This window comes from Oncorhynchus keta, chromosome 35, assembly GCF_023373465.1.
Source record: "Oncorhynchus keta strain PuntledgeMale-10-30-2019 chromosome 35, Oket_V2, whole genome shotgun sequence".
Taxonomy (NCBI): domain Eukaryota; kingdom Metazoa; phylum Chordata; class Actinopteri; order Salmoniformes; family Salmonidae; genus Oncorhynchus; species Oncorhynchus keta.
The window spans coordinates 71,579,702-71,601,471 of record NC_068455.1 but is presented as its reverse complement, the minus strand read 5'-3'; the positions used below and the strand labels follow the sequence as shown (position 1 = coordinate 71,601,471).

General features: G+C 48.8%; 2 protein-coding genes and 1 long non-coding RNA gene across 19 annotated transcripts in view; 1 reads left to right on the top strand and 2 right to left on the bottom strand.

Moving 5' to 3' along the window:
- LOC118378215 (polyunsaturated fatty acid lipoxygenase ALOX12-like) overlaps positions 1–18,465 on the top strand; it is a 27,568-nt gene extending 9,103 nt beyond the window's left edge. Inside the window, exons 6-15 of the mRNA XM_052497641.1 lie at positions 1,637–1,743; positions 3,581–3,753; positions 7,478–7,621; positions 7,751–7,954; positions 15,030–15,116; positions 15,359–15,528; positions 15,648–15,769; positions 16,059–16,159; positions 16,346–16,516; positions 16,995–18,465. Of these exons, the coding sequence (XP_052353601.1) occupies positions 1,637–1,743; positions 3,581–3,753; positions 7,478–7,621; positions 7,751–7,954; positions 15,030–15,116; positions 15,359–15,528; positions 15,648–15,769; positions 16,059–16,159; positions 16,346–16,516; positions 16,995–17,174 (1,459 nt within the window). The 3' untranslated portion in view covers positions 17,175–18,465. The remainder of the gene's footprint in view (positions 1–1,636; positions 1,744–3,580; positions 3,754–7,477; positions 7,622–7,750; positions 7,955–15,029; positions 15,117–15,358; positions 15,529–15,647; positions 15,770–16,058; positions 16,160–16,345; positions 16,517–16,994) is intronic.
- On the bottom strand, positions 9,256–15,020 carry LOC127916182 (uncharacterized). 17 transcript variants are annotated; one of them, XR_008093739.1, is made up of 5 exons: positions 14,983–15,020; positions 13,475–13,544; positions 13,157–13,280; positions 12,908–12,969; positions 11,638–11,806 (listed from the first exon to the last, which is right to left on the bottom strand). It is a non-coding gene; the product is annotated as an uncharacterized LOC127916182 (long non-coding RNA). The 17 variants fall into 17 exon arrangements; XR_008093738.1 differs by lacking the exon at positions 14,983–15,020 and adding an exon at positions 14,727–14,842; XR_008093740.1 differs by lacking the exon at positions 14,983–15,020 and adding an exon at positions 14,665–14,702.
- Positions 18,466–18,817: 352 nt separating the features above from the next.
- rnaseka (ribonuclease, RNase K a) lies at positions 18,818–21,397 on the bottom strand. Its single transcript, XM_035765177.2, has 3 exons — positions 21,142–21,397; positions 20,618–20,700; positions 18,818–19,921 (listed from the first exon to the last, which is right to left on the bottom strand). The coding sequence occupies exons 1-3, from the start codon at positions 21,217–21,219 to the stop codon at positions 19,777–19,779; spliced, it is 306 nt and encodes a 101-aa protein (XP_035621070.1). The 5' UTR covers positions 21,220–21,397; the 3' UTR covers positions 18,818–19,776.
- Positions 21,398–21,770: the final 373 nt, after the last annotated feature.

Genomic DNA, 21,770 nt, shown 5'->3' with positions numbered 1-21,770 from the left:
GGAAGTATACATACACCTTAGCCAAATACATTTAAACTCAGTTTTTCACAATTCCTGACATTTAATATTTAATCCTAGTACAAATTCCCTGCTTTAGGTCAGTTAGGAACACCACTTTATTTTAAGGATGTGAAATGTCAGAATGATAGTAATGAGAATTATTTATTTCAGCTTTTAATTCTTTCACAATTCCCAGTGGGTCAGACGTTTACATACACTCAATCATTGCCTTTAAATTGTTTAACTTGGGTCAAATGTTTCGGGTAGCCTTCCACAAGCTTTCTACAAGTGAATTTGAGCCCATTCCTCCTGACAGAGCTGGTGTAACTGAGTCAGGTTTGTAGGCCTCCTTGCTCGCACACACTTTTTCAGTTCTGCCCACACATTTACTATAGGATTGAGGTTAGGGCTTTGTGATGGCCACTCCAATACCTTGACTTTGTTGTCCTTAAGCCATTTTGCTACAACTTTGGAAGTATGCTTGGGGTCATTGTCCATTTGGAAGCTTTAACTTCCTGACTGATGTCTTGAGATGTTGCTTCAATATATCCACATGATTTTCCTACCTCATGATGCCATCTATTTTTTGAAGAGTACCAGTCCCTCCTGCAGCAAAGCACCCACACAACATGATGCTTCCACCGCCGTGCTTCACGGTTGGGATGGTGTTCTTCGGCTTGCAAGCCTCCCCCTTTTTCCTCCAAACATAACGATGGTCATTATGGCCAAACAGTTCTATTTTTGTTTCATCAGAACAGAGGGCATTTCTCGAAAAAGTATGATTTTTGTCCCCATGTGCAGTTGCAAACCGTAGTCTGGCTTTTTTATGCCGGTTTTGGAGCAGTGGCTTCTTCCTTGCTGAGCGGCCTTTCAGGTTATGTCGATATAGGACTCGTTTTACTATGGATATAGATACTTTTGTACCTGTTTCCTCCAGCATCTTCACAAGGTCCTTTGCTGTTGTTCTGGGATTGATTTGCATTTTTCGCACCAAAGTAGGTTCATCTCTAGGAGACAGAACGCGTCTCCTTCCTGAGCGGTAAGACGGCTGCGTGGTCCCATGGTGTTTATTCCAATTCCAATTGACTCAGGCTAATTGACATCATTTATCAGAAGCTTCTAAAGCCATGACATAATTTTCTGGAATTTTCCAAGCTGTTTAAAGATACAGTCAACCTACTGTATGTAAACTTCTGACCCACTGGAATTGTGATACAGTGAATTATAAGTGAAATAATCTGTCTGTAAACAATTACTGGAAAGATTACTTGTGTCATGCACAAAGTAGATGTCCTAACCGACTTGCCAAAACTATAGTTTGTTAACAAGAAATTTGTGGAGTGGTTGAAAAATTAGTTTTAATGACTCCAACCTAAGTGTATGTAAACTTCCGACTTCAACTGTAGTAGCTTCCTTATTTCAAGAAAATGTGTTTGAAAATGTTTTTTCCTGTTGTCTCTCTTTTTCTCCCCCTCCCTCCCTCCCTCCCTCCCTCCCTCCCTCCCTCCCTCCCTCCCTCCCTCCCTCCCTCCCTCCCTCCCTCCCTCCCCTCCCCATCCCTCATTCCCTCCCCATCCCTCATTCCCTCCCCATCCCTCATTCCCTCCCCATCCCTCATTCCCTCCCCCTCTCTCAGTCTTCTAGAGCTGTCTTTGAAGAAGCTAGCCATCAGGTTTGGGAAGTCATGGGACAATCTGGAAGACTTCAAACGATGCTTCTGGAAACTCAGAAGCCCCATATCTGGTAGAGTACAGTGGCACATAAATAGACTACTGAATAGAGCATTGTGGGTAATGTTGTACGTAATGCTACAGGTACACAACATGGCCAAAGTATTCAACCCACCCTCCCTTCAGACACACACTATTTAATGACTCCAAAACTGTCCGCCCTGCGGGATATAACCGTGGGGACTGGGGTTATGAGTCAATCGCTAGACTTTCAACGTGGCACCGTTATAGGATGCCACCTTTCCAACAAGTCGGTTAGTAAAATTTCTTCCCTGCGAGAGCTGCCCCGGTCAACTGTAAGTGCTGTTATTGTGAAGTGTACAGAAATGAGATTGCCGAGATCAGTGTGGAATAACTTGATTGGCCTGCACAAAGCCCTGACTTTAACCCCATTGAACACCTTTGGGATGAATTGGAATGCCGACTGCGAGCCAGGCTCGACCTCACTAATGCTCTTGTGGCTGAGGAAGCAAGTCCCCGCAGAAATATTCTAACATCTAGTGGAAAGCCTTCCCAGAAGAGTGGAGGCTTTTACAGCAGCAAAGGGGGGGACCAACTCCATATTAATGCCCATGTTTTTGGAGTGATGTTCGTCATACTTTGGAGTGAGATGTTCGTCATACTTTGGAATGAGATGTTCGTCATACTTTGGAGTGAGATGTTCGTCATACTTTGGAGTGAGATGTTCGACATACTTTGGAGTGAGATGTTCGACATACTTTGGAGTGAGATGTTCGACATACTTTGGAGTGAGATGTTCGACATACTTTGGAGTGAGATGTTCGACATACTTTGGAGTGAGATGTTCGTCATACTTTGGAGTGAGATGTTCGTCATACTTTGGAGTGAGATGTTCGTCATACTTTGGAGTGAGATGTTCGACATACTTTGGAGTGAGATGTTCGACATACTTTGGAGTGAGATGTTCGACATACTTTGGAGTGAGATGTTCGACATACTTTGGAGTGAGATGTTCGACATACTTTGGAGTGAGATGTTCGACATACTTTGGAGTGAGATGTTCGACATACTTTGGAGTGAGATGTTCGTCATACTTTGGAGTGAGATGTTCGTCATACTTTGGAGTGAGATGTTCGTCATACTTTGGAGTGAGATGTTCGTCATACTTTGGAGTGAGATGTTCGTCATACATTGGAGTGAGATGTTCGACATACTTTGGAGTGAGATGTTCGACATACTTTGGAGTGAGATGTTCGACATACTTTTGGGCATGTATTTTATTAGAGTTAGAGGTGCTAGTCCTCGTAGAGTATAGGCCAACACTTTTTTTTACAGCTGTCTCTTCCTGTATTTTTGGGGAAGTGAGGCCTCTGAATATAGCAACACCAGTGTGTGTAACTCAGTCAGTATATAGCATTTTCAATATTTGATTAAACAAGAGAAACCCTGTTTCTCCTTCAATATATAGTCAATGTATTAATATTCTGACACTACAGATCACTATTTTGTTGCTTACAATTTTTTCTGCACAGCTGTAATTGCAAACTTGAAGGGTATTCAAGGTTTTAAAAGGCATCTAAAGTTTGGTCTATTCCACTTTAACATGTCAGACTTGATTTGCCCTCATGAAAAATGTATCAACCCTTACAAAAAATGTCCATGAATTATAATCCACATAATCATTCACATTTCCTGTTGCTGCAGGATAATGTTCCTGCTGTTGCAAACTGGTCAAACTAAGATCTTACATCTGTACGGAATAATCCTTCTCTGTCTTCACCCTGTCAGTCCTATTATATATTTGTGTAGATTGTTTATTAAGAATTGTTTATTCAGACAGTACTTTTTTTATTTTGTGATTGATAAATTGATTCTCCCTATGATTCCAGAATACTGTATGGAGCACTGGAAGGAAGACTCGTTCTTCGGGTACCAGTGTCTGAACGGTTCAAACCCCAGAATGATCCAGCGCTGCAAGAAGCTTCCGGGAAACTTCCCCGTCTCTGGAGACATGGTACAGGGGTCGCTGGCCCCAAGAACCACCCTTGAGAAGGAACTCAAGGTGGGGCCCCTCTGTCTCTCTGTCTGCATTCCAAATGCCACCCTATACTAACCCTAATGCTAGCTTCATGTCCATATCCTGGATCAACCCTAACTCCACCCTCAACCCTAACTCCACCCTCAACCCTAACTCCACCCTCAACCCTAACTCCACCCTCAACCCTAACTCCACCCTCAACCCTAACTCCGCCTCAACCCTAACCCTAACGTCTCAACTCTAACCCTAGCCTCAACCCTAACCCTAGTCTCAACCCTAACCCTAGTCTCAACCCTAACCGTAGCCCTAGCCTCAACCCTAACCCTAACCCTAGTCTCAACCCTAACCTTAGCCCTAGCCTCAACCCTAACCCTAACCCTAGTCTCAACCCTAACCTCAACCCAAACCCTAGCCTCAACCCTAACTTCAACCCTAACCCTAGTCTCAACCCTAACCCTAGCCTCAACCCTAACCCTAGCCTCAACCCTAACCCTAGCCTCAACCCTAACCCTAGCCTCAACCCTAACCCTAGCCTCAACCCTAACCCTCAACCCTAACCATACTTTCAACCCTAACCATACTCTCAACCCTAACCCTAGTCGAAACCCTAACCCTAGTCTCAAACCTAACCCTAGTCTCAAACCTAACCCTAGTCGAAACCCTAGTCTCAACCCTAACCCGAGTCTCAACCCTAACCCGAGTCTCAACCCTAACCCTAGTCTCAACCCTAACCCTAACCCTAGTCTCAACCCTAACCCTAGTCTCAACCCTAACCCTAGTCTCAACCCTGACCCTAGTCTCAACCCTGACCCTAGTCTAATTAGATACTTTTATCTAGAGAAACTTGAATATCCTATACTAGTAGCACTTTTACACCTCCCCCTAACCCTAACCCTAACCCTAAACCAACCACCCCCCTAACCTTAACCCTAACCCTAACCCACTCCTAACCCTAGCCAAGTATCACATTCCTAATCTTAACCACAAATCTCAACCTTAAGTCTATTTTAATAAGCTTAAAACCTCATTTAATTCTGACTATAACCCTAACCCTAACCCTGACCTTAACCTCACCCTTACTGTAGCAATCCCCATCCTAGCTCTAACCTTAACCCCAATCATATAAGCCTAATCCTAAAACTGAATTTTGACTAGAACCCTAACCCTAACCCTAACCCACAAATCTCAACCTTAAGTCTATCTTAATAAGCTTAAAACCTCATTTAATTCTGACTATAACCCTAACCCTAACCCTGAACTTAACCTCACCCTTACTGTAGCAATCCCCATCCTAGCTCTAACCTTAACCCCAATCATAGAAGCCTAATCCTAAAACCGAATTTTGACTAGAACCCTGACCCTAACCCTGACCTTAACCTCAACCTTAACCGCAGCAATCCCCACCCTAGTCCTAACCTTAACCCTGATCCTGAATCTAACCTCAGCCCTGACAATAACCTCAGATCCAATCCTGACCCTGAACATAATCCTGATTTTTAACCTCACTTCAAGCTCTAATCCCTAATCCTGAACCTGGACCTAGATTCTGACTTGAATTCAAACCCAAGTTCCCGTATAACAAATTATGTATCCTTAGGAGCAATAGAATTAGAGAACAGGTGCCCGTGTATATGGTCCTCTTGAAGGGCTATTTTTTCCTAAACCTAACCCTAGTCTCAACCCTAGCCTCAACCCTAACCCTCAACCCTAACCCGAGTCTCAACCCTAGCCTCAACCCTAACCCTCAACCCTCAACCCTAGTCACAACCCTAACCCTAGTCTCAACCCTAACCATAGTCTCAACCCTAACCATAGTCTCAACCCTAACCCTAGCCTCAACCCTAACCCTAGCCTCAACCCTAACCCTAGCCGAAACCCTAACCCTAGTCGAAACCCTAACCCTAGTCGAAACCCTAACCCCAGTCTCAACCCTAACCCCAGTCTCAACCCTAACCCTAGTCTCAACCCTAACCCTAGTCTCAACCCTAACCCTAGTCTCAACCCTAACCCTAGTCTCAACCCTAACCCTAGTCTCAACCCTAACCCTAGTCTCAACCCTAACCCTAGTCTCAACCCTAACCCTAGTCTCAACCCTAACCCTAGTCTCAACCCTAACCCTAGTCTCAACTCTAACCCTAGTCTCAACTCTAACCCTAGTCTCAACCCTAACCATACTCTCAACCCTAACCATACTCTCAACCCTAACCCTAGCCTCAACCCTAACCCTAGTCGAAACCCTAGTCTCAACCCTAACCCGAGTCTCAACTGTAACCCGAGTCTCAACTGTAACCCTAGTCTGAACCCTAACCCTAGTCTCAACTGTAACCCTAGTCTCAACCCTAACCCTAGTCTCAACCCTAACCCTAGTCTCAACCCTAACGTCTCAACTCTAACCCTAGCCTCAACCCTAACCCTAGTCTCAACCCTAACCCTAGTCTCAACCCTAACCCTAGTCTCAACCCTAACCCTAGTCTCAACCCTAACCTCAACCCTAACCCTAGCCTCAACCCTAACCTCAACCCTAACCCTAGCCTCAACCCAAACCCCAGCCTCAACCCTAACTTCAACCCTAACCCTAGTCTCAATCCTAACCCTAGCCTCAACCCTAACCCTAGCCTCAACCCTAAACCTAGCCTCAACCCGAACCCTAGCCTCAACCCTAACCCTCAACCCTAACCCTAGTCTCAACCCCAACCCTAGTCGAAACCCTAACCCTAGTCTCAAACCTAACCCTAGTCTCAAACCTAACCCTAGTCGAAACTCTAGCCTCAACCCTAACTCTAGCCTCAACCCTAACTCTAGCCTCAACCCTAACTCTAGCCTCAACCCTAACTCTAGCCTCAACCCTAACTCTAGCCTCAACCCGAACCCTAGCCTCAACCCGAACCCTAGCCTCAACCCGAACCCTAGCCTCAACCCGAACCCTAGACTCAACCCTAACCCTAGTCTCAACCCTAGCCTCAACCCTAACCCTCAACCCTAGTCTCAACCCTAACCCTAGTCTCAACCCTAACCATACTCTCAACCCTAACCCTAGCCTCAACCCTAACCCTAGTCTCAACCCTAACCCTAGTCTCAACCCTAACCCTAGTCTCAACCCTAACCCTAGTCTCAACCCTAACCCGAGTCTCAACTGTAACCCTAGTCTCAACCCTAACCCGAGTCTCAACCCTAGCCTCAACCCTAACCCTCAACCCTCAACCCTAGTCTCAACCCTAACCATAGTCTCAACCCTAACCATAGTCTCAACCCTAACCCTAGCCTCAACCCTAACCTTAGCCTCAACCCTAACCCTAGTCGAAACCCTAACCCTAGTCGAAACCCTAACCCTAGTCTCAAACCTAACCCTAGTCGAAACCCTAACCCGAGTCTCAACCCTAACCCTAGTCTCAACCCTAACCCTAGTCTCAACCCTAACCCTAGTCCTAACCCTAGTCTCAACCCTAGTCCAACCCTAACCCTAGTCTCAACCCTAACCCTAGTCTCAACTCCTAACCCTAGTCTCAACCCTAACCCTAGTCTCAACTCTAACCCTAGTCTCAACCCTAACCCTAGTCTCAACTCTAACCCTAGTCTCAACCCTAACCCTAGTCTCAACTCTAACCCTAGTCTCAACCCTAACCCTAGTCTCAACCCTAACCCTAGTCTCAACCCTAACCCTAGTCTCAACTCTAACCCTAGTCTCAACCCTAACCCTAGTCTCAACCCTAACCTCAACCATCTCTACATATTTTCATGCTCTCTCTAGGCGGGTAACATCTACTTGGTAGACTATGCCATCATGGATGGTGTTCCTACCAACGTAATCAGAGGGAAACCACAGTACATCGCTGCTCCTCTCTGTCTGCTGTATGAACACCCAGACCAGGGACTCATACCCATCGCCATACAGGTAGGGCTGGACACACACACACACACTATCCTAATATTCAGTTGCACTCCCTTTTTCCCTCAGAACAGCCTCAATCTCAACAAGGTTAGTAAAGCCATAAACATACACGTTATCCCCCCTCTTCTCCAGCTAGGGCAGACTCCTGGCTTGGACACGCCCATCTTCCTGCCTAAAAACCCGCCCCTGGCCTGGCTATTGGCCAAGATCTGGGTCCGTCACTCAGAATTCCAGGTGTTCCAGCTCCTGTCCCACCTGTTGAGAACTCACCTGGTGGTGGAGGTGTTCTGTGTGTCAACACTACGACAGCTACCTGCCGTCCATCCAGTATATAAGGTAGGGAGGGGGGTGGGGGGTGGGGTACTGTGGCTAACCCCTCTCTCTGTCTCTACTGTAGCTCCTGGCTCCTCACCTGGTGGTGTGTGCTGTGGCTAACCCCTCTCTCTGTCTCTACTGTAGCTCCTGGCTCCTCACCTGGTGGTGGGGTGGTGTGTGCTGTGGCTAACCCCTCTCTCTGTCTCTACTGTAGCTCCTGGCTCCTCACCTGGTGGTGGGGTGTGCTGTCTCTACTGGCTAAGCCCTCTCTCTGTCTCTACTGTAGCTCCTGGTTCCTCACCTGGTGGTGGGGTGGTGTGTGCTGTGGCTAACCCCTCTCTCTGTCTCTACTGTAGCTCCTGGCTCCTCACCTGGTGGTGTGTGCTGTGGCTAATCCCCCTCTCTCTGTCTCTACTGTAGCTCCTGGCTCCTCACCTGGTTGTGTGTGCTGTGGCTAATCCCCTCTCTCTGTCTCTACTGTAGCTCCTGGCTCCTCACCTGGTGGTGGGGTGGTGTGTGCTGTGGCTAAGCCCTCTCTCTGTCTCTACTGTAGCTCCTGGCTCCTCACCTGGTGGTGTGTGCTGTAGCTAACCCCTCTCTCTGTCTCTACTGTAGCTCCTGGTTCCTCACCTGGTGGTGGGGTGGTGTGTGCTGTGGCTAACCCCTCTCTCTGTCTCTACTGTAGCTCCTGGCTCCTCACCTGGTGGTGTGTGCTGTGGCTAATCCCCCTCTCTCTGTCTCTACTGTAGCTCCTGGCTCCTCACCTGGTGGTGTGTGCTGTAGCTAACCCCTCTCTCTGTCTCTACTGTAGCTCCTGGTTCCTCACCTGGTGGTGGGGTGGTGTGTGCTGTGGCTAAGCCCTCTCTCTGTCTCTACTGTAGCTCCTGGCTCCTCACCTGGTGGTGTGTGCTGTGGCTAACCCCTCTCTCTGTCTCTACTGTAGCTCCTGGCTCCTCACCTGGTGGTGGGGTGGTGTGTGCTGTGGCTAACCCCTCTCTCTGTCTCTACTGTGGCTCCTGGCTCCTCACCTGGTGGTGTGTGCTGTGGCTAACCCCTCTCTCTGTCTCTACTGTAGCTCCTGGTTCCTCACCTGGTGGTGTGTGCTGTGGCTAACCCCTCTCTCTGTCTCTACTGTAGCTCCTGGTTCCTCACCTGGTGGTGGGGTGGTGGCTAACCCCTCTCTGTCTCTACTGTGGCTCCTGGTTCCTCACCTGGTGGTGGGGTGGTGTGTGCCCCCCTCTCTCTGTCTCTACTGTAGCTCCTGGCTCCTCACCTGGTGGTGGGGTGTGCTGTGGCTAACCCCTCCCTGTCTCTCTCTGTCTCTACTGTAGCTCCTGGCTCCTCACCTGGTGGTGTGTGCTGTAGCTAACCCCTCTCTCTGTCTCTACTGTAGCTCCTGGTTCCTCACCTGGTGGTGGGGTGGTGTGTGCTGTGGCTAAGCCCTCTCTCTGTCTCTACTGTAGCTCCTGGCTCCTCACCTGGTGGTGTGTGCTGTGGCTAACCCCTCTCTCTGTCTCTACTGTAGCTCCTGGTTCCTCACCTGGTGGTGGGGTGGTGTGTGCTGTGGCTAAGCCCTCTCTCTGTCTCTACTGTAGCTCCTGGTTCCTCACCTGGTGGTGGGGTGGTGTGTGCTGTGGCTAACCCCTCTCTCTGTCTCTACTGTAGCTCCTGGTTCCTCACCTGGTGGTGGGGTGGTGTGTGCTGTGGCTAACCCCTCTCTCTGTCTCTACTGTAGCTCCTGGCTCCTCACCTGGTGGTGTGTGCTGTGGCTAACCCCTCTCTCTGTCTCTACTGTAGCTCCTGGTTCCTCACCTGGTGGTGGGGTGGTGTGTGCTGTGGCTAAGCCCTCTCTCTGTCTCTACTGTAGCTCCTGGCTCCTCACCTGGTGGTGGTGTGGTGTGTGCTGTGGCTAACCCCTCTCTCTGTTTCTACTGTAGCTCCTGGCTCCTCGCCTGGTGGTGTGTGCTGTAGCTAACCCCTCTCTCTGTCTCTACTGTAGCTCCTGGTTCCTCACCTGGTGGTGGGGTGGTGTGTGCTGTGGCTAACCCCTCTCTCTGTCTCTACTGTAGCTCCTGGCTCCTAACCTGGTGGTGGTGTGTGCTGTGGCTAACCCCTCTCTCTGCCTCTACTGTAGCTCCTGGTTCCTCACCTGGTGGTGGTGTGGTGTGTGCTGTGGCTAACCCCTCTCTCTGTCTCTACTGTAGCTCCTGGCTCCTAACCTGGTGGTGGGGTGGTGTGTGCTGTGGCTAACCCCTCTCTCTGTCTCTACTGTAGCTCCTGGTTCCTCACCTGGTGGTGGTGTGGTGTGTGCTGTGGCTAACCCCTCTCTCTGTTTCTACTGTAGCTCCTGGCTCCTCACCTGGTGGTGGTGTGGTGTGTGCTGTGGCTAACCCCTCTCTCTGTCTCTACTGTAGCTCCTGGCTCCTCACCTGGTGGTGTGTGCTGTGGCTAACCCCTCTCTCTGCCTCTACTGTAGCTCCTGGCTCCTCACCTGGTGGTGGGGTGGTGTGTGCTGTGGCTAACCCCTCTCTCTGTCTCTACTGTAGCTCCTGGCTCCTCACCTGGTGGTGGTGTGGTGTGTGCTGTGGCTAACCCCTCTCTCTGTTTCTACTGTAGCTCCTGGCTCCTCGCCTGGTGGTGTGTGCTGTAGCTAACCCCTCTCTCTGTCTCTACTGTAGCTCCTGGTTCCTCACCTGGTGGTGGGGTGGTGTGTGCTGTGGCTAACCCCTCTCTCTGTCTCTACTGTAGCTCCTGGTTCCTCACCTGGTGGTGGGGTGGTGTGTGCTGTGGCTAAGCCCTCTCTCTGTCTCTACTGTAGCTCCTGGCTCCTCACCTGGTGGTGTGTGCTGTGGCTAACCCCTCTCTCTGTCTCTACTGTAGCTCCTGGTTCCTCACCTGGTGGTGGGGTGGTGTGTGCTGTGGCTAAGCCCTCTCTCTGTCTCTACTGTAGCTCCTGGCTCCTCACCTGGTGGTGTGTGCTGTAGCTAACCCCTCTCTCTGTCTCTACTGTAGCTCCTGGCTCCTCACCTGGTGGTGGGGTGGTGTGTGCTGTGGCTAACCCCTCTCTCTGTCTCTACTGTAGCTCCTGGTTCCTCACCTGGTGGTGGGGTGGTGTGTGCTGTGGCTAAGCCCTCTCTCTGTCTCTACTGTAGCTCCTGGCTCCTCACCTGGTGGTGTGTGCTGTGGCTAACCCCTCTCTCTGTCTCTACTGTAGCTCCTGGCTCCTCACCTGGTGGTGGGGTGGTGTGTGCTGTGGCTAACCCCCCTCTCTGTCTCTACTGTAGCTCCTGGCTCCTCACCTGGTGGTGTGTGCTGTAGCTAACCCCTCTCTCTGTCTCTACTGTAGCTCCTGGTTCCTCACCTGGTGGTGGGGTGGTGTGTGCTGTGGCTAACCCCTCTCTCTGTCTCTACTGTAGCTCCTGGTTCCTAACCTGGTGGTGGTGTGGTGTGTGCTGTGGCTAACCCCCCTCTCTGTCTCTACTGTAGCTCCTGGCTCCTCACCTGGTGGTGTGTGCTGTGGCTAACCCCTCTCTCTGTCTCTACTGTAGCTCCTGGCTCCTCACCTGGTGGTGTGTGCTGTAGCTAACCCCTCTCTCTGCCTCTACTGTAGCTCCTGGCTCCTCACCTGGTGGTGTGTGCTGTGGCTAACCCCTCTCTCTGTCTCTACTGTAGCTCCTGGCTCCTCACCTGGTGGTGTGTGCTGTGGCTAACCCCTCTCTCTGTCTCTACTGTAGCTCTTGGCTCCTCACCTGGTGGTGTGTGCTGTGGCTAACCCCTCTCTCTGTCTCTACTGTAGCTCTTGGCTCCTCACCTGGTGGTGTGTGCTGTGGCTAACCCCTCTCTCTGTCTCTACTGTAGCTCTTGGCTCCTCACCTGGTGGTGTGTGCTGTGGCTAACCCCTCTCTCTGTCTCTACTGTAGCTCCTGGCTCCTCACCTGGTGGTGTGTGCTGTAGCTAACCCCTCTCTCTGCCTCTACTGTAGCTCTTGGCTCCTCACCTGGTGGTGTGTGCTGTGGCTAACCCCTCTCTCTGTCTCTACTGTAGCTCTTGGCTCCTCACCTGGTGGTGTGTGCTGTGGCTAACCCCTCTCTCTGTCTCTACTGTAGCTCCTGGTTCCTCACCTGGTGGTGGGGTGGTGTGTGCTGTGGCTAAGCCCTCTCTCTGTCTCTACTGTAGCTCCTGGCTCCTCACCTGGTGGTGTGTGCTGTGGCTAACCCCTCTCTCTGTCTCTACTGTAGCTCCTGGCTCCTCACCTGGTGGTGGGGTGGTGTGTGCTGTGGCTAACCCCTCTCTCTGTCTCTACTGTAGCTCCTGGCTCCTCACCTGGTGGTGTGTGCTGTGGCTAACCCCTCTCTCTGTCTCTACTGTAGCTCCTGGTTCCTCACCTGGTGGTGGGGTGGTGTGTGCTGTGGCTAAGCCCTCTCTCTGTCTCTACTGTAGCTCCTGGCTCCTCACCTGGTGGTGTGTGCTGTGGCTAACCCCTCTCTCTGTCTCTACTGTAGCTCCTGGTTCCTCACCTGGTGGTGGGGTGGTGTGTGCTGTGGCTAACCCCCTCTCTGTCTCTACTGTAGCTCCTGGCTCCTCACCTGGTGGTGTGTGCTGTAGCTAACCCCTCTCTCTGTCTCTACTGTAGCTCCTGGTTCCTCACCTGGTGGTGGGGTGGTGTGTGCTGTGGCTAAGCCCTCTCTCTGTCTCTACTGTAGCTCCTGGTTCCTAACCTGGTGGTGGTGTGGTGTGTGCTGTGGCTAACCCCCCTCTCTGTCTCTACTGTAGCTCCTGGCTCCTCACCTGGTGGTGTGTGCTGTGGCTAACCCCTCTCTCTGTCTCTACTGTAGCTCCTGGCTCCTCACCTGGTGGTGTGTGCTGTAGCTAACCCCTCTCTCTGCCTCTACTGTAGCTCCTGGCTCCTCACCTGGTGGTGTGTGCTGTGGCTAACCCCTCTCTCTGTCTCTACTGTAGCTCCTGGCTCCTCACCTGGTGGTGTGTGCTGTGGCTAACCCCTCTCTCTATCTCTACTGTAGCTCTTGGCTCCTCACCTGGTGGTGGTGTGGTGTGGCTAACCCCTCTCTCTGTCTCTACTGTAGCTCTTGGCTCCTCACCTGGTGGTGTGTGCTGTGGCTAACCCCTCTCTCTGTCTCTACTGTAGCTCTTGGCTCCTCACCTGGTGGTGTGTGCTGTGGCTAACCCCTCTCTCTGTCTCTACTGTAGCTCTTGGCTCCTCACCTGGTGGTGTGTGCTGTGGCTAACCCCTCTCTCTGTCTCTACTGTAGCTCCTGGCTCCTCACCTGGTGGTGTGTGCTGTAGCTAACCCCTCTCTCTGCCTCTACTGTAGCTCCTGGCTCCTCACCTGGTGGTGTGTGCTGTAGCTAACCCCTCTCTCTGCCTCAACTGTAGCTCCTGGTTCCTCACCTGGTGGTGGGGTGGTGTGTGCTGTGGCTAACCCCTCTCTCTGCCTCTACTGTAGCTCCTGGCTCCTCACCTGGTGGTGTGTGCTGTAGCTAACCCCTCTCTCTGCCTCTACTGTAGCTCCTGGTTCCTCACCTGGTGGTGGGGTGGTGTGTGCTGTAGCTAACCCCTCTCTCTGCCTCTACTGTAGCTCCTGGCTCCTCACCTGGTGGTGTGTGCTCTGGCTAACCCCTCTCTCTGTCTCTACTGTAGCTCATGGCTCCTCACCTGGTGGTGGGGTGGTGTGTGCTGTGGCTAACCCCTCTCTCTGTCTCTACTGTAGCTCCTGGCTACTCACCTGGTGGTGGGGTGGTGTGTGCTGTGGCTAACCCCTCTCTCTGTCTCTACTGTAGCTCCTGGCTCCTCACCTGGTGGTGGGGTGGTGTGTGCTGTGGCTAACCCCTCTCTCTGTCTCTACTGTAGCTCCTGGCTCCTCACCTGGTGGTGTGTGCTGTGGCTAACGCCTCTCGCTGCCTCTACTGTAGCTCCTGGCTCCTCACTTGGTGGTGGGGTGGTGTGTGCTGTGGCTAACCCATCTCTGTCACTACTGTAGCTCCTGGCTCCTCACCTGGTGGTGTGTGCTGTGGCTAACCCCTCTCTCTGTCTCTACTGTAGCTCCTGGCTCCTCACCTGGTGGTGTGTGCTGTGGCTAACCCCTCTCTCTGCCTCTACTGTAGCTCCTGGCTCCTCACTTGGTGGTGGGGTGGTGTGTGCTGTGGCTAACCCATCTCTGTCACTACTGTAGCTCCTGGCTCCTCACCTGGTGGTGTGTGCTGTGGCTAACCCATCTCTGTCACTACTGTAGCTCCTGGCTCCTCACCTGGTGGTGTGTGCTGTGGCTAACCCCTCTCTCTGTCTCTACTGTAGCTCCTGGCTCCTCAACTGGTGGTGGTGTGGTTTGTGCTGTGGCTAACCCCTCTCTCTGTCTCTACTGTAGCTCCTGGCTCCTCACCTGGTGGTGTGTGCTGTGGCTAACCCCTCTCTCTGTCTCTACTGTAGCTCCTGGCTCCTCACCTGGTGGTGTGTGCTGTGGCTAACCCCTCTCTCTGTCTCTACTGTAGCTCCTGGCTCCTCACCTGGTGGTGGGGTGGTGTGTGCTGTGGCTAACCCCTCTCTCTGTCTCTACTGTAGCTCCTGGCTCCTCACCTGGTGGTGGGGTGGTGTGTGCTGTGGCTAACCCCTCTCTCTGTCTCTACTGTAGCTCTTGGCTCCTCACCTGGTGGTGGTGTGGTGTGTGCTGTGGCTAACCCCTCTCTCTGTCTCTACTGTAGCTCCTGGCTCCTCACCTGGTGGTGTGTGCTGTGGCTAACCCCTCTCTCTGTCTCTACTGTAGCTCCTGGCTCCTCACCTGGTGGTGTGTGCTGTGGCTAACCCCTCTCTCTGTCTCTACTGTAGCTCCTGGCTCCTCACCTGGTGGTGGTGTGGTGTGTGCTGTGGCTAACCCCTCTCTCTGCCTCTACTGTAGCTCCTGGCTCCTCACCTGGTGGTGTGTGCTGTGGCTAACCCCTCTCTCTGCCTCTACTGTAGCTCTTGGCTCCTCACCTGGTGGTGTGTGCTGTGGCTAATCCCTCTCTCTGTCTCTACTGTAGCTCCTGGCTCCTCACCTGGTGGTGTGTGCTGTGGCTAACCCCTCTCTCTGTCTCTACTGTAGCTCCTGGCTCCTCACCTGCGCTATACTCTGGAGATTAACTGCAGGGGGCGCACTCAGCTCCTCTCACCCGACGGCATCTTCAAAAGGGTATGTCAGTCTTACCGTTCTATTCCTTGTTTACATTTTAGCAGACACTTACAGTAGAGTGCAGCCCCCCTCGTGGGAATTGAATCTGCAACCCCGGTGCCACACAGGACCCCAGTATCTTGAGGGCTCAACTGACCCTATATTGTTGTATTGAGGCAGCTTCAGAAACATGTTTTTTTAAAACATAGAATAGTTATGAAATAGACAAGAGCATAATTGATGATGAAATACTGTCCCTCCAGGTGGTGTCTACAGGAGGAGAGGGGCTTCTGATCCTAGCCCAGAATGAGTACAAAGTCCTGACCTACCGCTCTCTGCAGCCCTACCAGGACTTCCAGCAGCGCGGAGCCACCAAGCTCAGAAACTACTTCTACAGGGAATACAGCCTGATGCTGTGGGACGCCATACACAGGTACAATATCCATCACCACTTCTTTATGACCACAGAAATATTGTTTATAAGGTGGTCGGAGGAAAGCAGGGAGAGGAAAATAAGCTATTTCACCCCCCTCTCTCTTTCTCCCTCCCCAGTTTTGTCTCAGGGATGGTGTCACTGTACTACCATTATGACAGTGATGTAGTGGAGGACACTGAGCTGCAGGCCTGGATAAAGGACATCGCTGAGGAGGGCTTTGTTGATGTGCCCAGATTTGGTCAGTCATCCACCACTACCCCCACCTCCTCAGACTCAGGACTGGATTCAATCCGTAAGCATGGAAGATCTGCATGGCAGAGCGGTTGACATTTAAAGGCAACGTTATCGTGTTCGTGGAATTGCATTCTCAGAAAATGCAGCATATGTCTGCTGAATCCAAAATTACCTTTAAATGTCAACCGCGCTGCAACACAGATCTTCAGCGCTATGGATGGACCCTTAGTTGATAATGATGATTTCTTACTGGGTAATATTGACTGATGTGTGTGATGTGTCCTTCTTCTCAGGTCTGGCCAGGGAACTACACAACAAGACAGAACTGATCACACTGCTGAGTGTCGCTATCTTCACAAGCTCAGCACAGCATGCAGCCACCAATAATGGACAGGTACAGTACACACACACACAGTCTTGTACAGCTAACCTTGTGGGAGCACACAATTCAGTCCCATTCCAAATCCTATTTTCCATAACCATTTATCCTAACCTAGCTCAGCGTTTTGTTTGTTGACCATTCTTGTGGAGAAAAAAACACACACAAACCTATTAAGTTACTCAACTCACTCTAACATAGTTTGACTGGTGTGCGTGGGTACCCAACACCCCGTGCACAATGCGCCACCCTCCCCCGACGGATAAGGACGCTGTTACCATGGAGATGATCATGGACACCCTCCCAGACGTCAGCCAAACATGTTTGGAGATGGCGATCACATGGCACCTGGGTCGGCCACAACCGGACGCAGTAAGTTAAAACAACAACACATTTATAGTATGAAATGGGATGAAACTAGAATGCAACCTCTTTTTCCCACCTTTGGTTATAAACATAGATGGGTCAACTCTGATCACAAGGCACGGTGAAAAAAGCAACACTCCCTGTACTTACAATCATAAAATAAAACCAGAGATTCATATAGCTAAATGTAAATATTTCAAGCTAGGATTCTTCACTTCTCCATTTTGCATTTTCTCTCTAGTCTTGGGAATTCCCAGACGTCTGCAGATAGACTATTTCCTCTCCACTCTCTTTTCATGCATTTTAGTTCCCCCTCTCTCCAGGTCCCATTGGGTCAGGACCAGTATAGAGCCTTAATCTTCCTCCTTTCACCCATTTTTCTCATTGGGTCAGTACCAGGAGCAGTACTTTACTGAGACCCAAGCACATACTAACCATACACACCATCCTTCTCCCCTTCTTTCTCCCTCCCTCCTTCCTTCAGATTCCATTGGGTCAGTACCGGGAGCAGTACTTCACAGAGTCCCAGGCCCAGGAGGTGATTGACAAGTTCAGACAGGAACTGAAGGAGATAGAGGAACACATCCTGACCCAGAACGAGGGACTAGAGTTGCCCTATCTTTTCCTCCTGCCCAGCCGCATCGAGAACAGCATCACTATATAATATACTGAACAGAAATATAAACGCAACAAAAGTCATAAAAGATTTGACTGAGTTACAGTTCATATCAGGAAATCAGTCAATTGAAATAAACTCATTAGGTCCTAATCTATGGATTTCACATGACTGGGAATACAGATATGCATCTGGACACACACACACAAAAAATGAAATAGGGGTTGTGGATCAGGAAACCAAATGAGTATCTGGTGTGACCACCATTTGCCTCATGCAGCGCAACACGTCTCCTTCGCATAAAGTTGATCAGGGTGTTGATTGCGGCCTGTGGAATGTTGTCCCACTCCTCTTCAATCGATGTGCGAAGTTGCTGGATATTGGCAGGAACTGAAACACGATGTCGTACACGTTGATCCAGAGCATCCCACACATGCTCAACGAGTGACATGTCTGAGTATGCAGGCCATGGAAGAACTGGGCCATTTTCAGCTTCCAAGAATTGTGTGTAGATCCTTGCCACATGGGGCCGTGAATGGCACGACAATGGGCCTCAGGATCTCGTCACAGTATCTCTGTGCATTAAAATTGCCATAGATAAAATGCAATTGTGTTGGCTGTTCGTAGCTTCTGCCTGCACATGCCATAACCTGTTTACAATGTTAACATCAGTAAACTGCTTGCGCACAACGTCATACATGTGGTCGGCGGTTGTGAGGCCGGTTGGACGTACCAAAATGACATTGGAGCCGGCTTATGGTAGAGAAATTAACATTCCTGCAGTCAGCATGCCAATTTCACACTCCCTCAACTTGAGACATTTGTGTTGTGCGGCACAACTGAACATTTTAGAGAGTGGCCTTTTATTGTCCCCAGCACAAGGTAATGATTTTGCGGTTTAATCAGCTTCTTGATATGCCACACCTGTCAGGTAGATTAATTATCTTGGCAAAGGAAAAATACCCACAAACAGGAATGTAAACTTATTTTAGCTCATGAAAAATAGGACCAACACTTGTTGCGTTTATATTTTTTTTGTTCAATGTAATAACAGAACCAAAAGCTTACCTTGACTAGGGAAGAGTTCCCAATGTTGAGTAGGCTAAACGAGCTAACTGCATTCACTGTTCAACTAAACTACTAGCTAGCTGTAGTTTATGCTTTCAGCACTAGATTAACTCTCTGGTCCTTTGATTGGGTGGACAACATGTCAGTTCATGCTGCAAGAGCTCTGATAGGTTGGAGGACATCCTCCGGAAGTTTATTACTACTGTGTAAATCTATGGAAGGTGGTGAGAACCACAATTCTGATAGTAAATAATAAAAAGGTTTAGATAGGTTTTGTATTGAAGTCAATTTACCCAGAGGAGGGAAACTAGATGTCCACCATGGTGCTACTGTAGATGTTTATTGCAAAAGTGTGTTTTAATCAATTATTTGGAGGCATGTGAATATATTTAGTGTAGTTTTTAATGTTTCACTGATGATGGTCCTCCCCTGTGAAGCCTTCACTGATACATAGTGTAATAACAGACCATACATATTATATAGATTAAAACCAGGGACTGGAGCTGCCTTACCTTTTCCTACTGCCCAGCTGCATAGTACACAGCATCACTATAGAGCAGGGATTCTCAAACTCAGTCCTGCACGTTTATGACCCTACTCAAATAAAACGTTATTTTTAAAACTACTCAACAATCAGGATTTATTACATCAAACTGTATCAAGGCTGGACAAAATTCTAAACTTTTGATTAGATTTCCAAAACTAAAAAGCCAAGAGATCTGACAGAACAGTCTATGAGAAAGCAGAGAAATTAGCATTCTGTCCAATAAGGCACTAGATTAGAATAGAACATACAAAGAACAGCTTGTCACATCTGGCACAACATTCTAGAAGTTCTAAAAAAAAACACTAGAAGTTCAAACTTCTGTGCAGCTTCTAAAACAAGTAAGGCTTCAAACAAATACAACTATAATTTGAGAAATTGCAAGATTTTTTTTACCTGAGGGGGAAGACAGGCACAGTGAATTAACATAAAGCAGTTATTATTCCTAATTCTGTAGACGCTAGCAAGGAAATAATACAACTCTGGTGATTTGATTTCAGTAGATTAATAATAGCACGGTGTTAGTGATTAACAAATATATTCATCATACACACATACATAGGCTTTACTCCCAATTCTCCACCCTTCTTCCAAAGTGTGCACTTGCATACTCCCGCCCATGGATTTAAGTTCTGGAGTTCTGGAAACTCCCTCCAGACAACGCTTACATCAAATCCCATGCTTTAAGTCCATGATGGCGACTGTACAAGTGCACACTTTGGGAGAAGTGTGGAGAATCAGGACACAAGGCAGACAATAACAATGCTACCATCAGGGCTTGGGTCAATTCCACTTCAATTAAAAAAGTAAACCAGATTCCAATTCAATTTTCCTCATTGGAATTTCAGGGTACTTCCTGAATTGTCTGGAATCAGCCCCAACCCTGGTTACCATTCATTCATATTTAAAACAGAACATGTATGGAAAAATATATTTCTCCAGACAGTGTAAGGCAGTGGTGCTGCAGCCTGCAGTACCAGAGCTAGTCCAGCAGGTGGTATCAGTCCTGCAGTACCATTGCTAGTCCAGTAGGTGGTGCTAGCGCACCATGTACTCCTTGCGATGGTTGAGTTTAATCTGGCAAAAGGAGAGAGCGGCAACCAGCACATAGATACCAGCTGCGATGAAACAGTTGTATCCAACCTGGTTATAGAGTTTGTAGATGGTGTGGGGAGGATCTTGACTGGGAGAGAGAGAGAGAGAGAGAGAGAGAGAGAGGGGGACAGGGGTCAAGGGGTGAGAAGAAGAGTGGGAAAGGAACACAGGTGACAAATTGGAAAAGCCCGAGACACTAAAAACGCACTGTTGAAGCCCACTACTCCACAAGGAGCTGAAAGTAATAAATCAATGCAAGTAAATCAAAACACAAAGGAAAATTCTACTCAAACTATATTTTGGTATCTGTTTCATTAGTCCACTGTTGACACAGTCCCAACATGTTTTGCTTGTCAGCAGTCAAGTTTTGGACTTTCAAGAAGCAAAGTGTCTCTTGCCCCATCATCATGATGATGATGCAATATGCATCGATGCAGCAAGTGACACTTAACTTGACATGCCAAATATTTTGGCACTGTATCAACAGTGGACTAATCAAATACATTTTTTTTATTTTAGTGGTATATTCCTTTAAAAGAAGCAACAGCATCCAGCCTCCTAGGGTCAGTTTTGAGTTTCCTCCCCTAATTAATAAGGATAGGATTGAGGGAGAGAAAGCTGCACCAGAACCATCCTGAACATATACACTACTCTACTGTGTATCCTCACCTATGTTACATTAGAGCCACGTGTGTCTCTTGAGTGTGTGACATTTCTGACGCTATTCTTCCACTGTGAGTCCGGTGGCCAGAGACTGACTGTGTGACTGTGTGTGTGGACTCACTCATTGTGCATGTCTTCCTCTTTGAAAGGCACATCCTCTATCAGCACTGCAGAGTGGGTGGTGAAGAAAATACCCAACATTGCCTAGAGAGAGACAGAGAGCGATTATTTGTAGGGAGTAAATGACAGTAGTAGTAGTAGTATGTTTTAGAACAAATGTGAATGTCATGAGTAGAACAAACACCCTGAAGTGAAACTGAACTTCTTAAATCTAGAGTTTATTTGACTACAAGAAGCATATATAGTCATTGGCTGTAGGATAACACCACAACAAACACCACTGTCTGTCTAGGTCTTAATGAGGCAAACCAAGCGATAGATAGCCATTACAATCCAGCTGTAATGAACGAGCAAGTTAACGTTATGTATACTGGGTTGGGGCTCACACATTGTCATATGCAATGAAAAAAACATTACCATACCATTTCGGTTGTCTATCAATAACCGAGTGATTTAACAATCACTGTACACATTCTGATAATAAGCAACTAAAACCACTTTACTATAAGTTACAAGTTATATTACCAGCATTATGACTCCCCAGATGCTGATGACAATACCGCAGGCGGCCAACTTGGGACCGCAAAATAAACACGAAACCATAGTTTAACGACTCAAACGACGAGGTAAACTCAAAAGTAGACTTATCACTACGGGAACTGTCGTAGTTCTCAAGTTAAATCGTAGAAAAAAGGCACTTGGGCAGCTGTTTGTCGTCTAACCAGTTGTTCCGGTGCTCGAGCTCAGTCACAAGTGTGTCAGGTGACTTATGGAAACCGGAAAAACGTTTTTCAATGGATATGTTCAAGAATAAAAAACGTTGCTAAAATTGACAGCGATGATGTTTATGGAAATATGTGTATTTAACTAAGAATATTTTAAAATATTTTAAATTCCACTTATTATTATTTGTCCGATGAGATAACTACACTGAACAGTTCCAGTGATATGGCCAAGTGCTTAGGCCCTAAGCACTTTAAAATATCTAAGCCTTAGGGTGTGTTCGTAAATTCACTCCGGAGTCCCTGAATGTACTCTGGGCGTTCGTAAATTCAGAGCGTTTCGCTCTCGGAGTGTTCAGAGCGCATTTACGAACGCACCCTTAATAGCTGTGTCGAAATGTAGCTATAAAGTTTTTGAAACCTCACGTATAA

What these genes read in the sequence shown, in the direction of transcription:
- rnaseka (XM_035765177.2), bottom strand. Translation starts at nt 21,219, where the DNA reads ATGGTTTCGTGTTTATTTTGCGGTCCCAAGTTGGCCGCCTGCGGTATT. An exon ending in TCTGGGGAGTCATAATGCTG is followed by an intron (nt 20,701 to 21,141) that starts GTAATATAACTT and finishes GTCTCTCTCTAG; the next exon opens with GCAATGTTGGGTATTTTCTT. An exon ending in GAGGAAGACATGCACAATGA is followed by an intron (nt 19,922 to 20,617) that starts GTGAGTCCACAC and finishes TCTCTCTCCCAG; the next exon opens with TCAAGATCCTCCCCACACCA.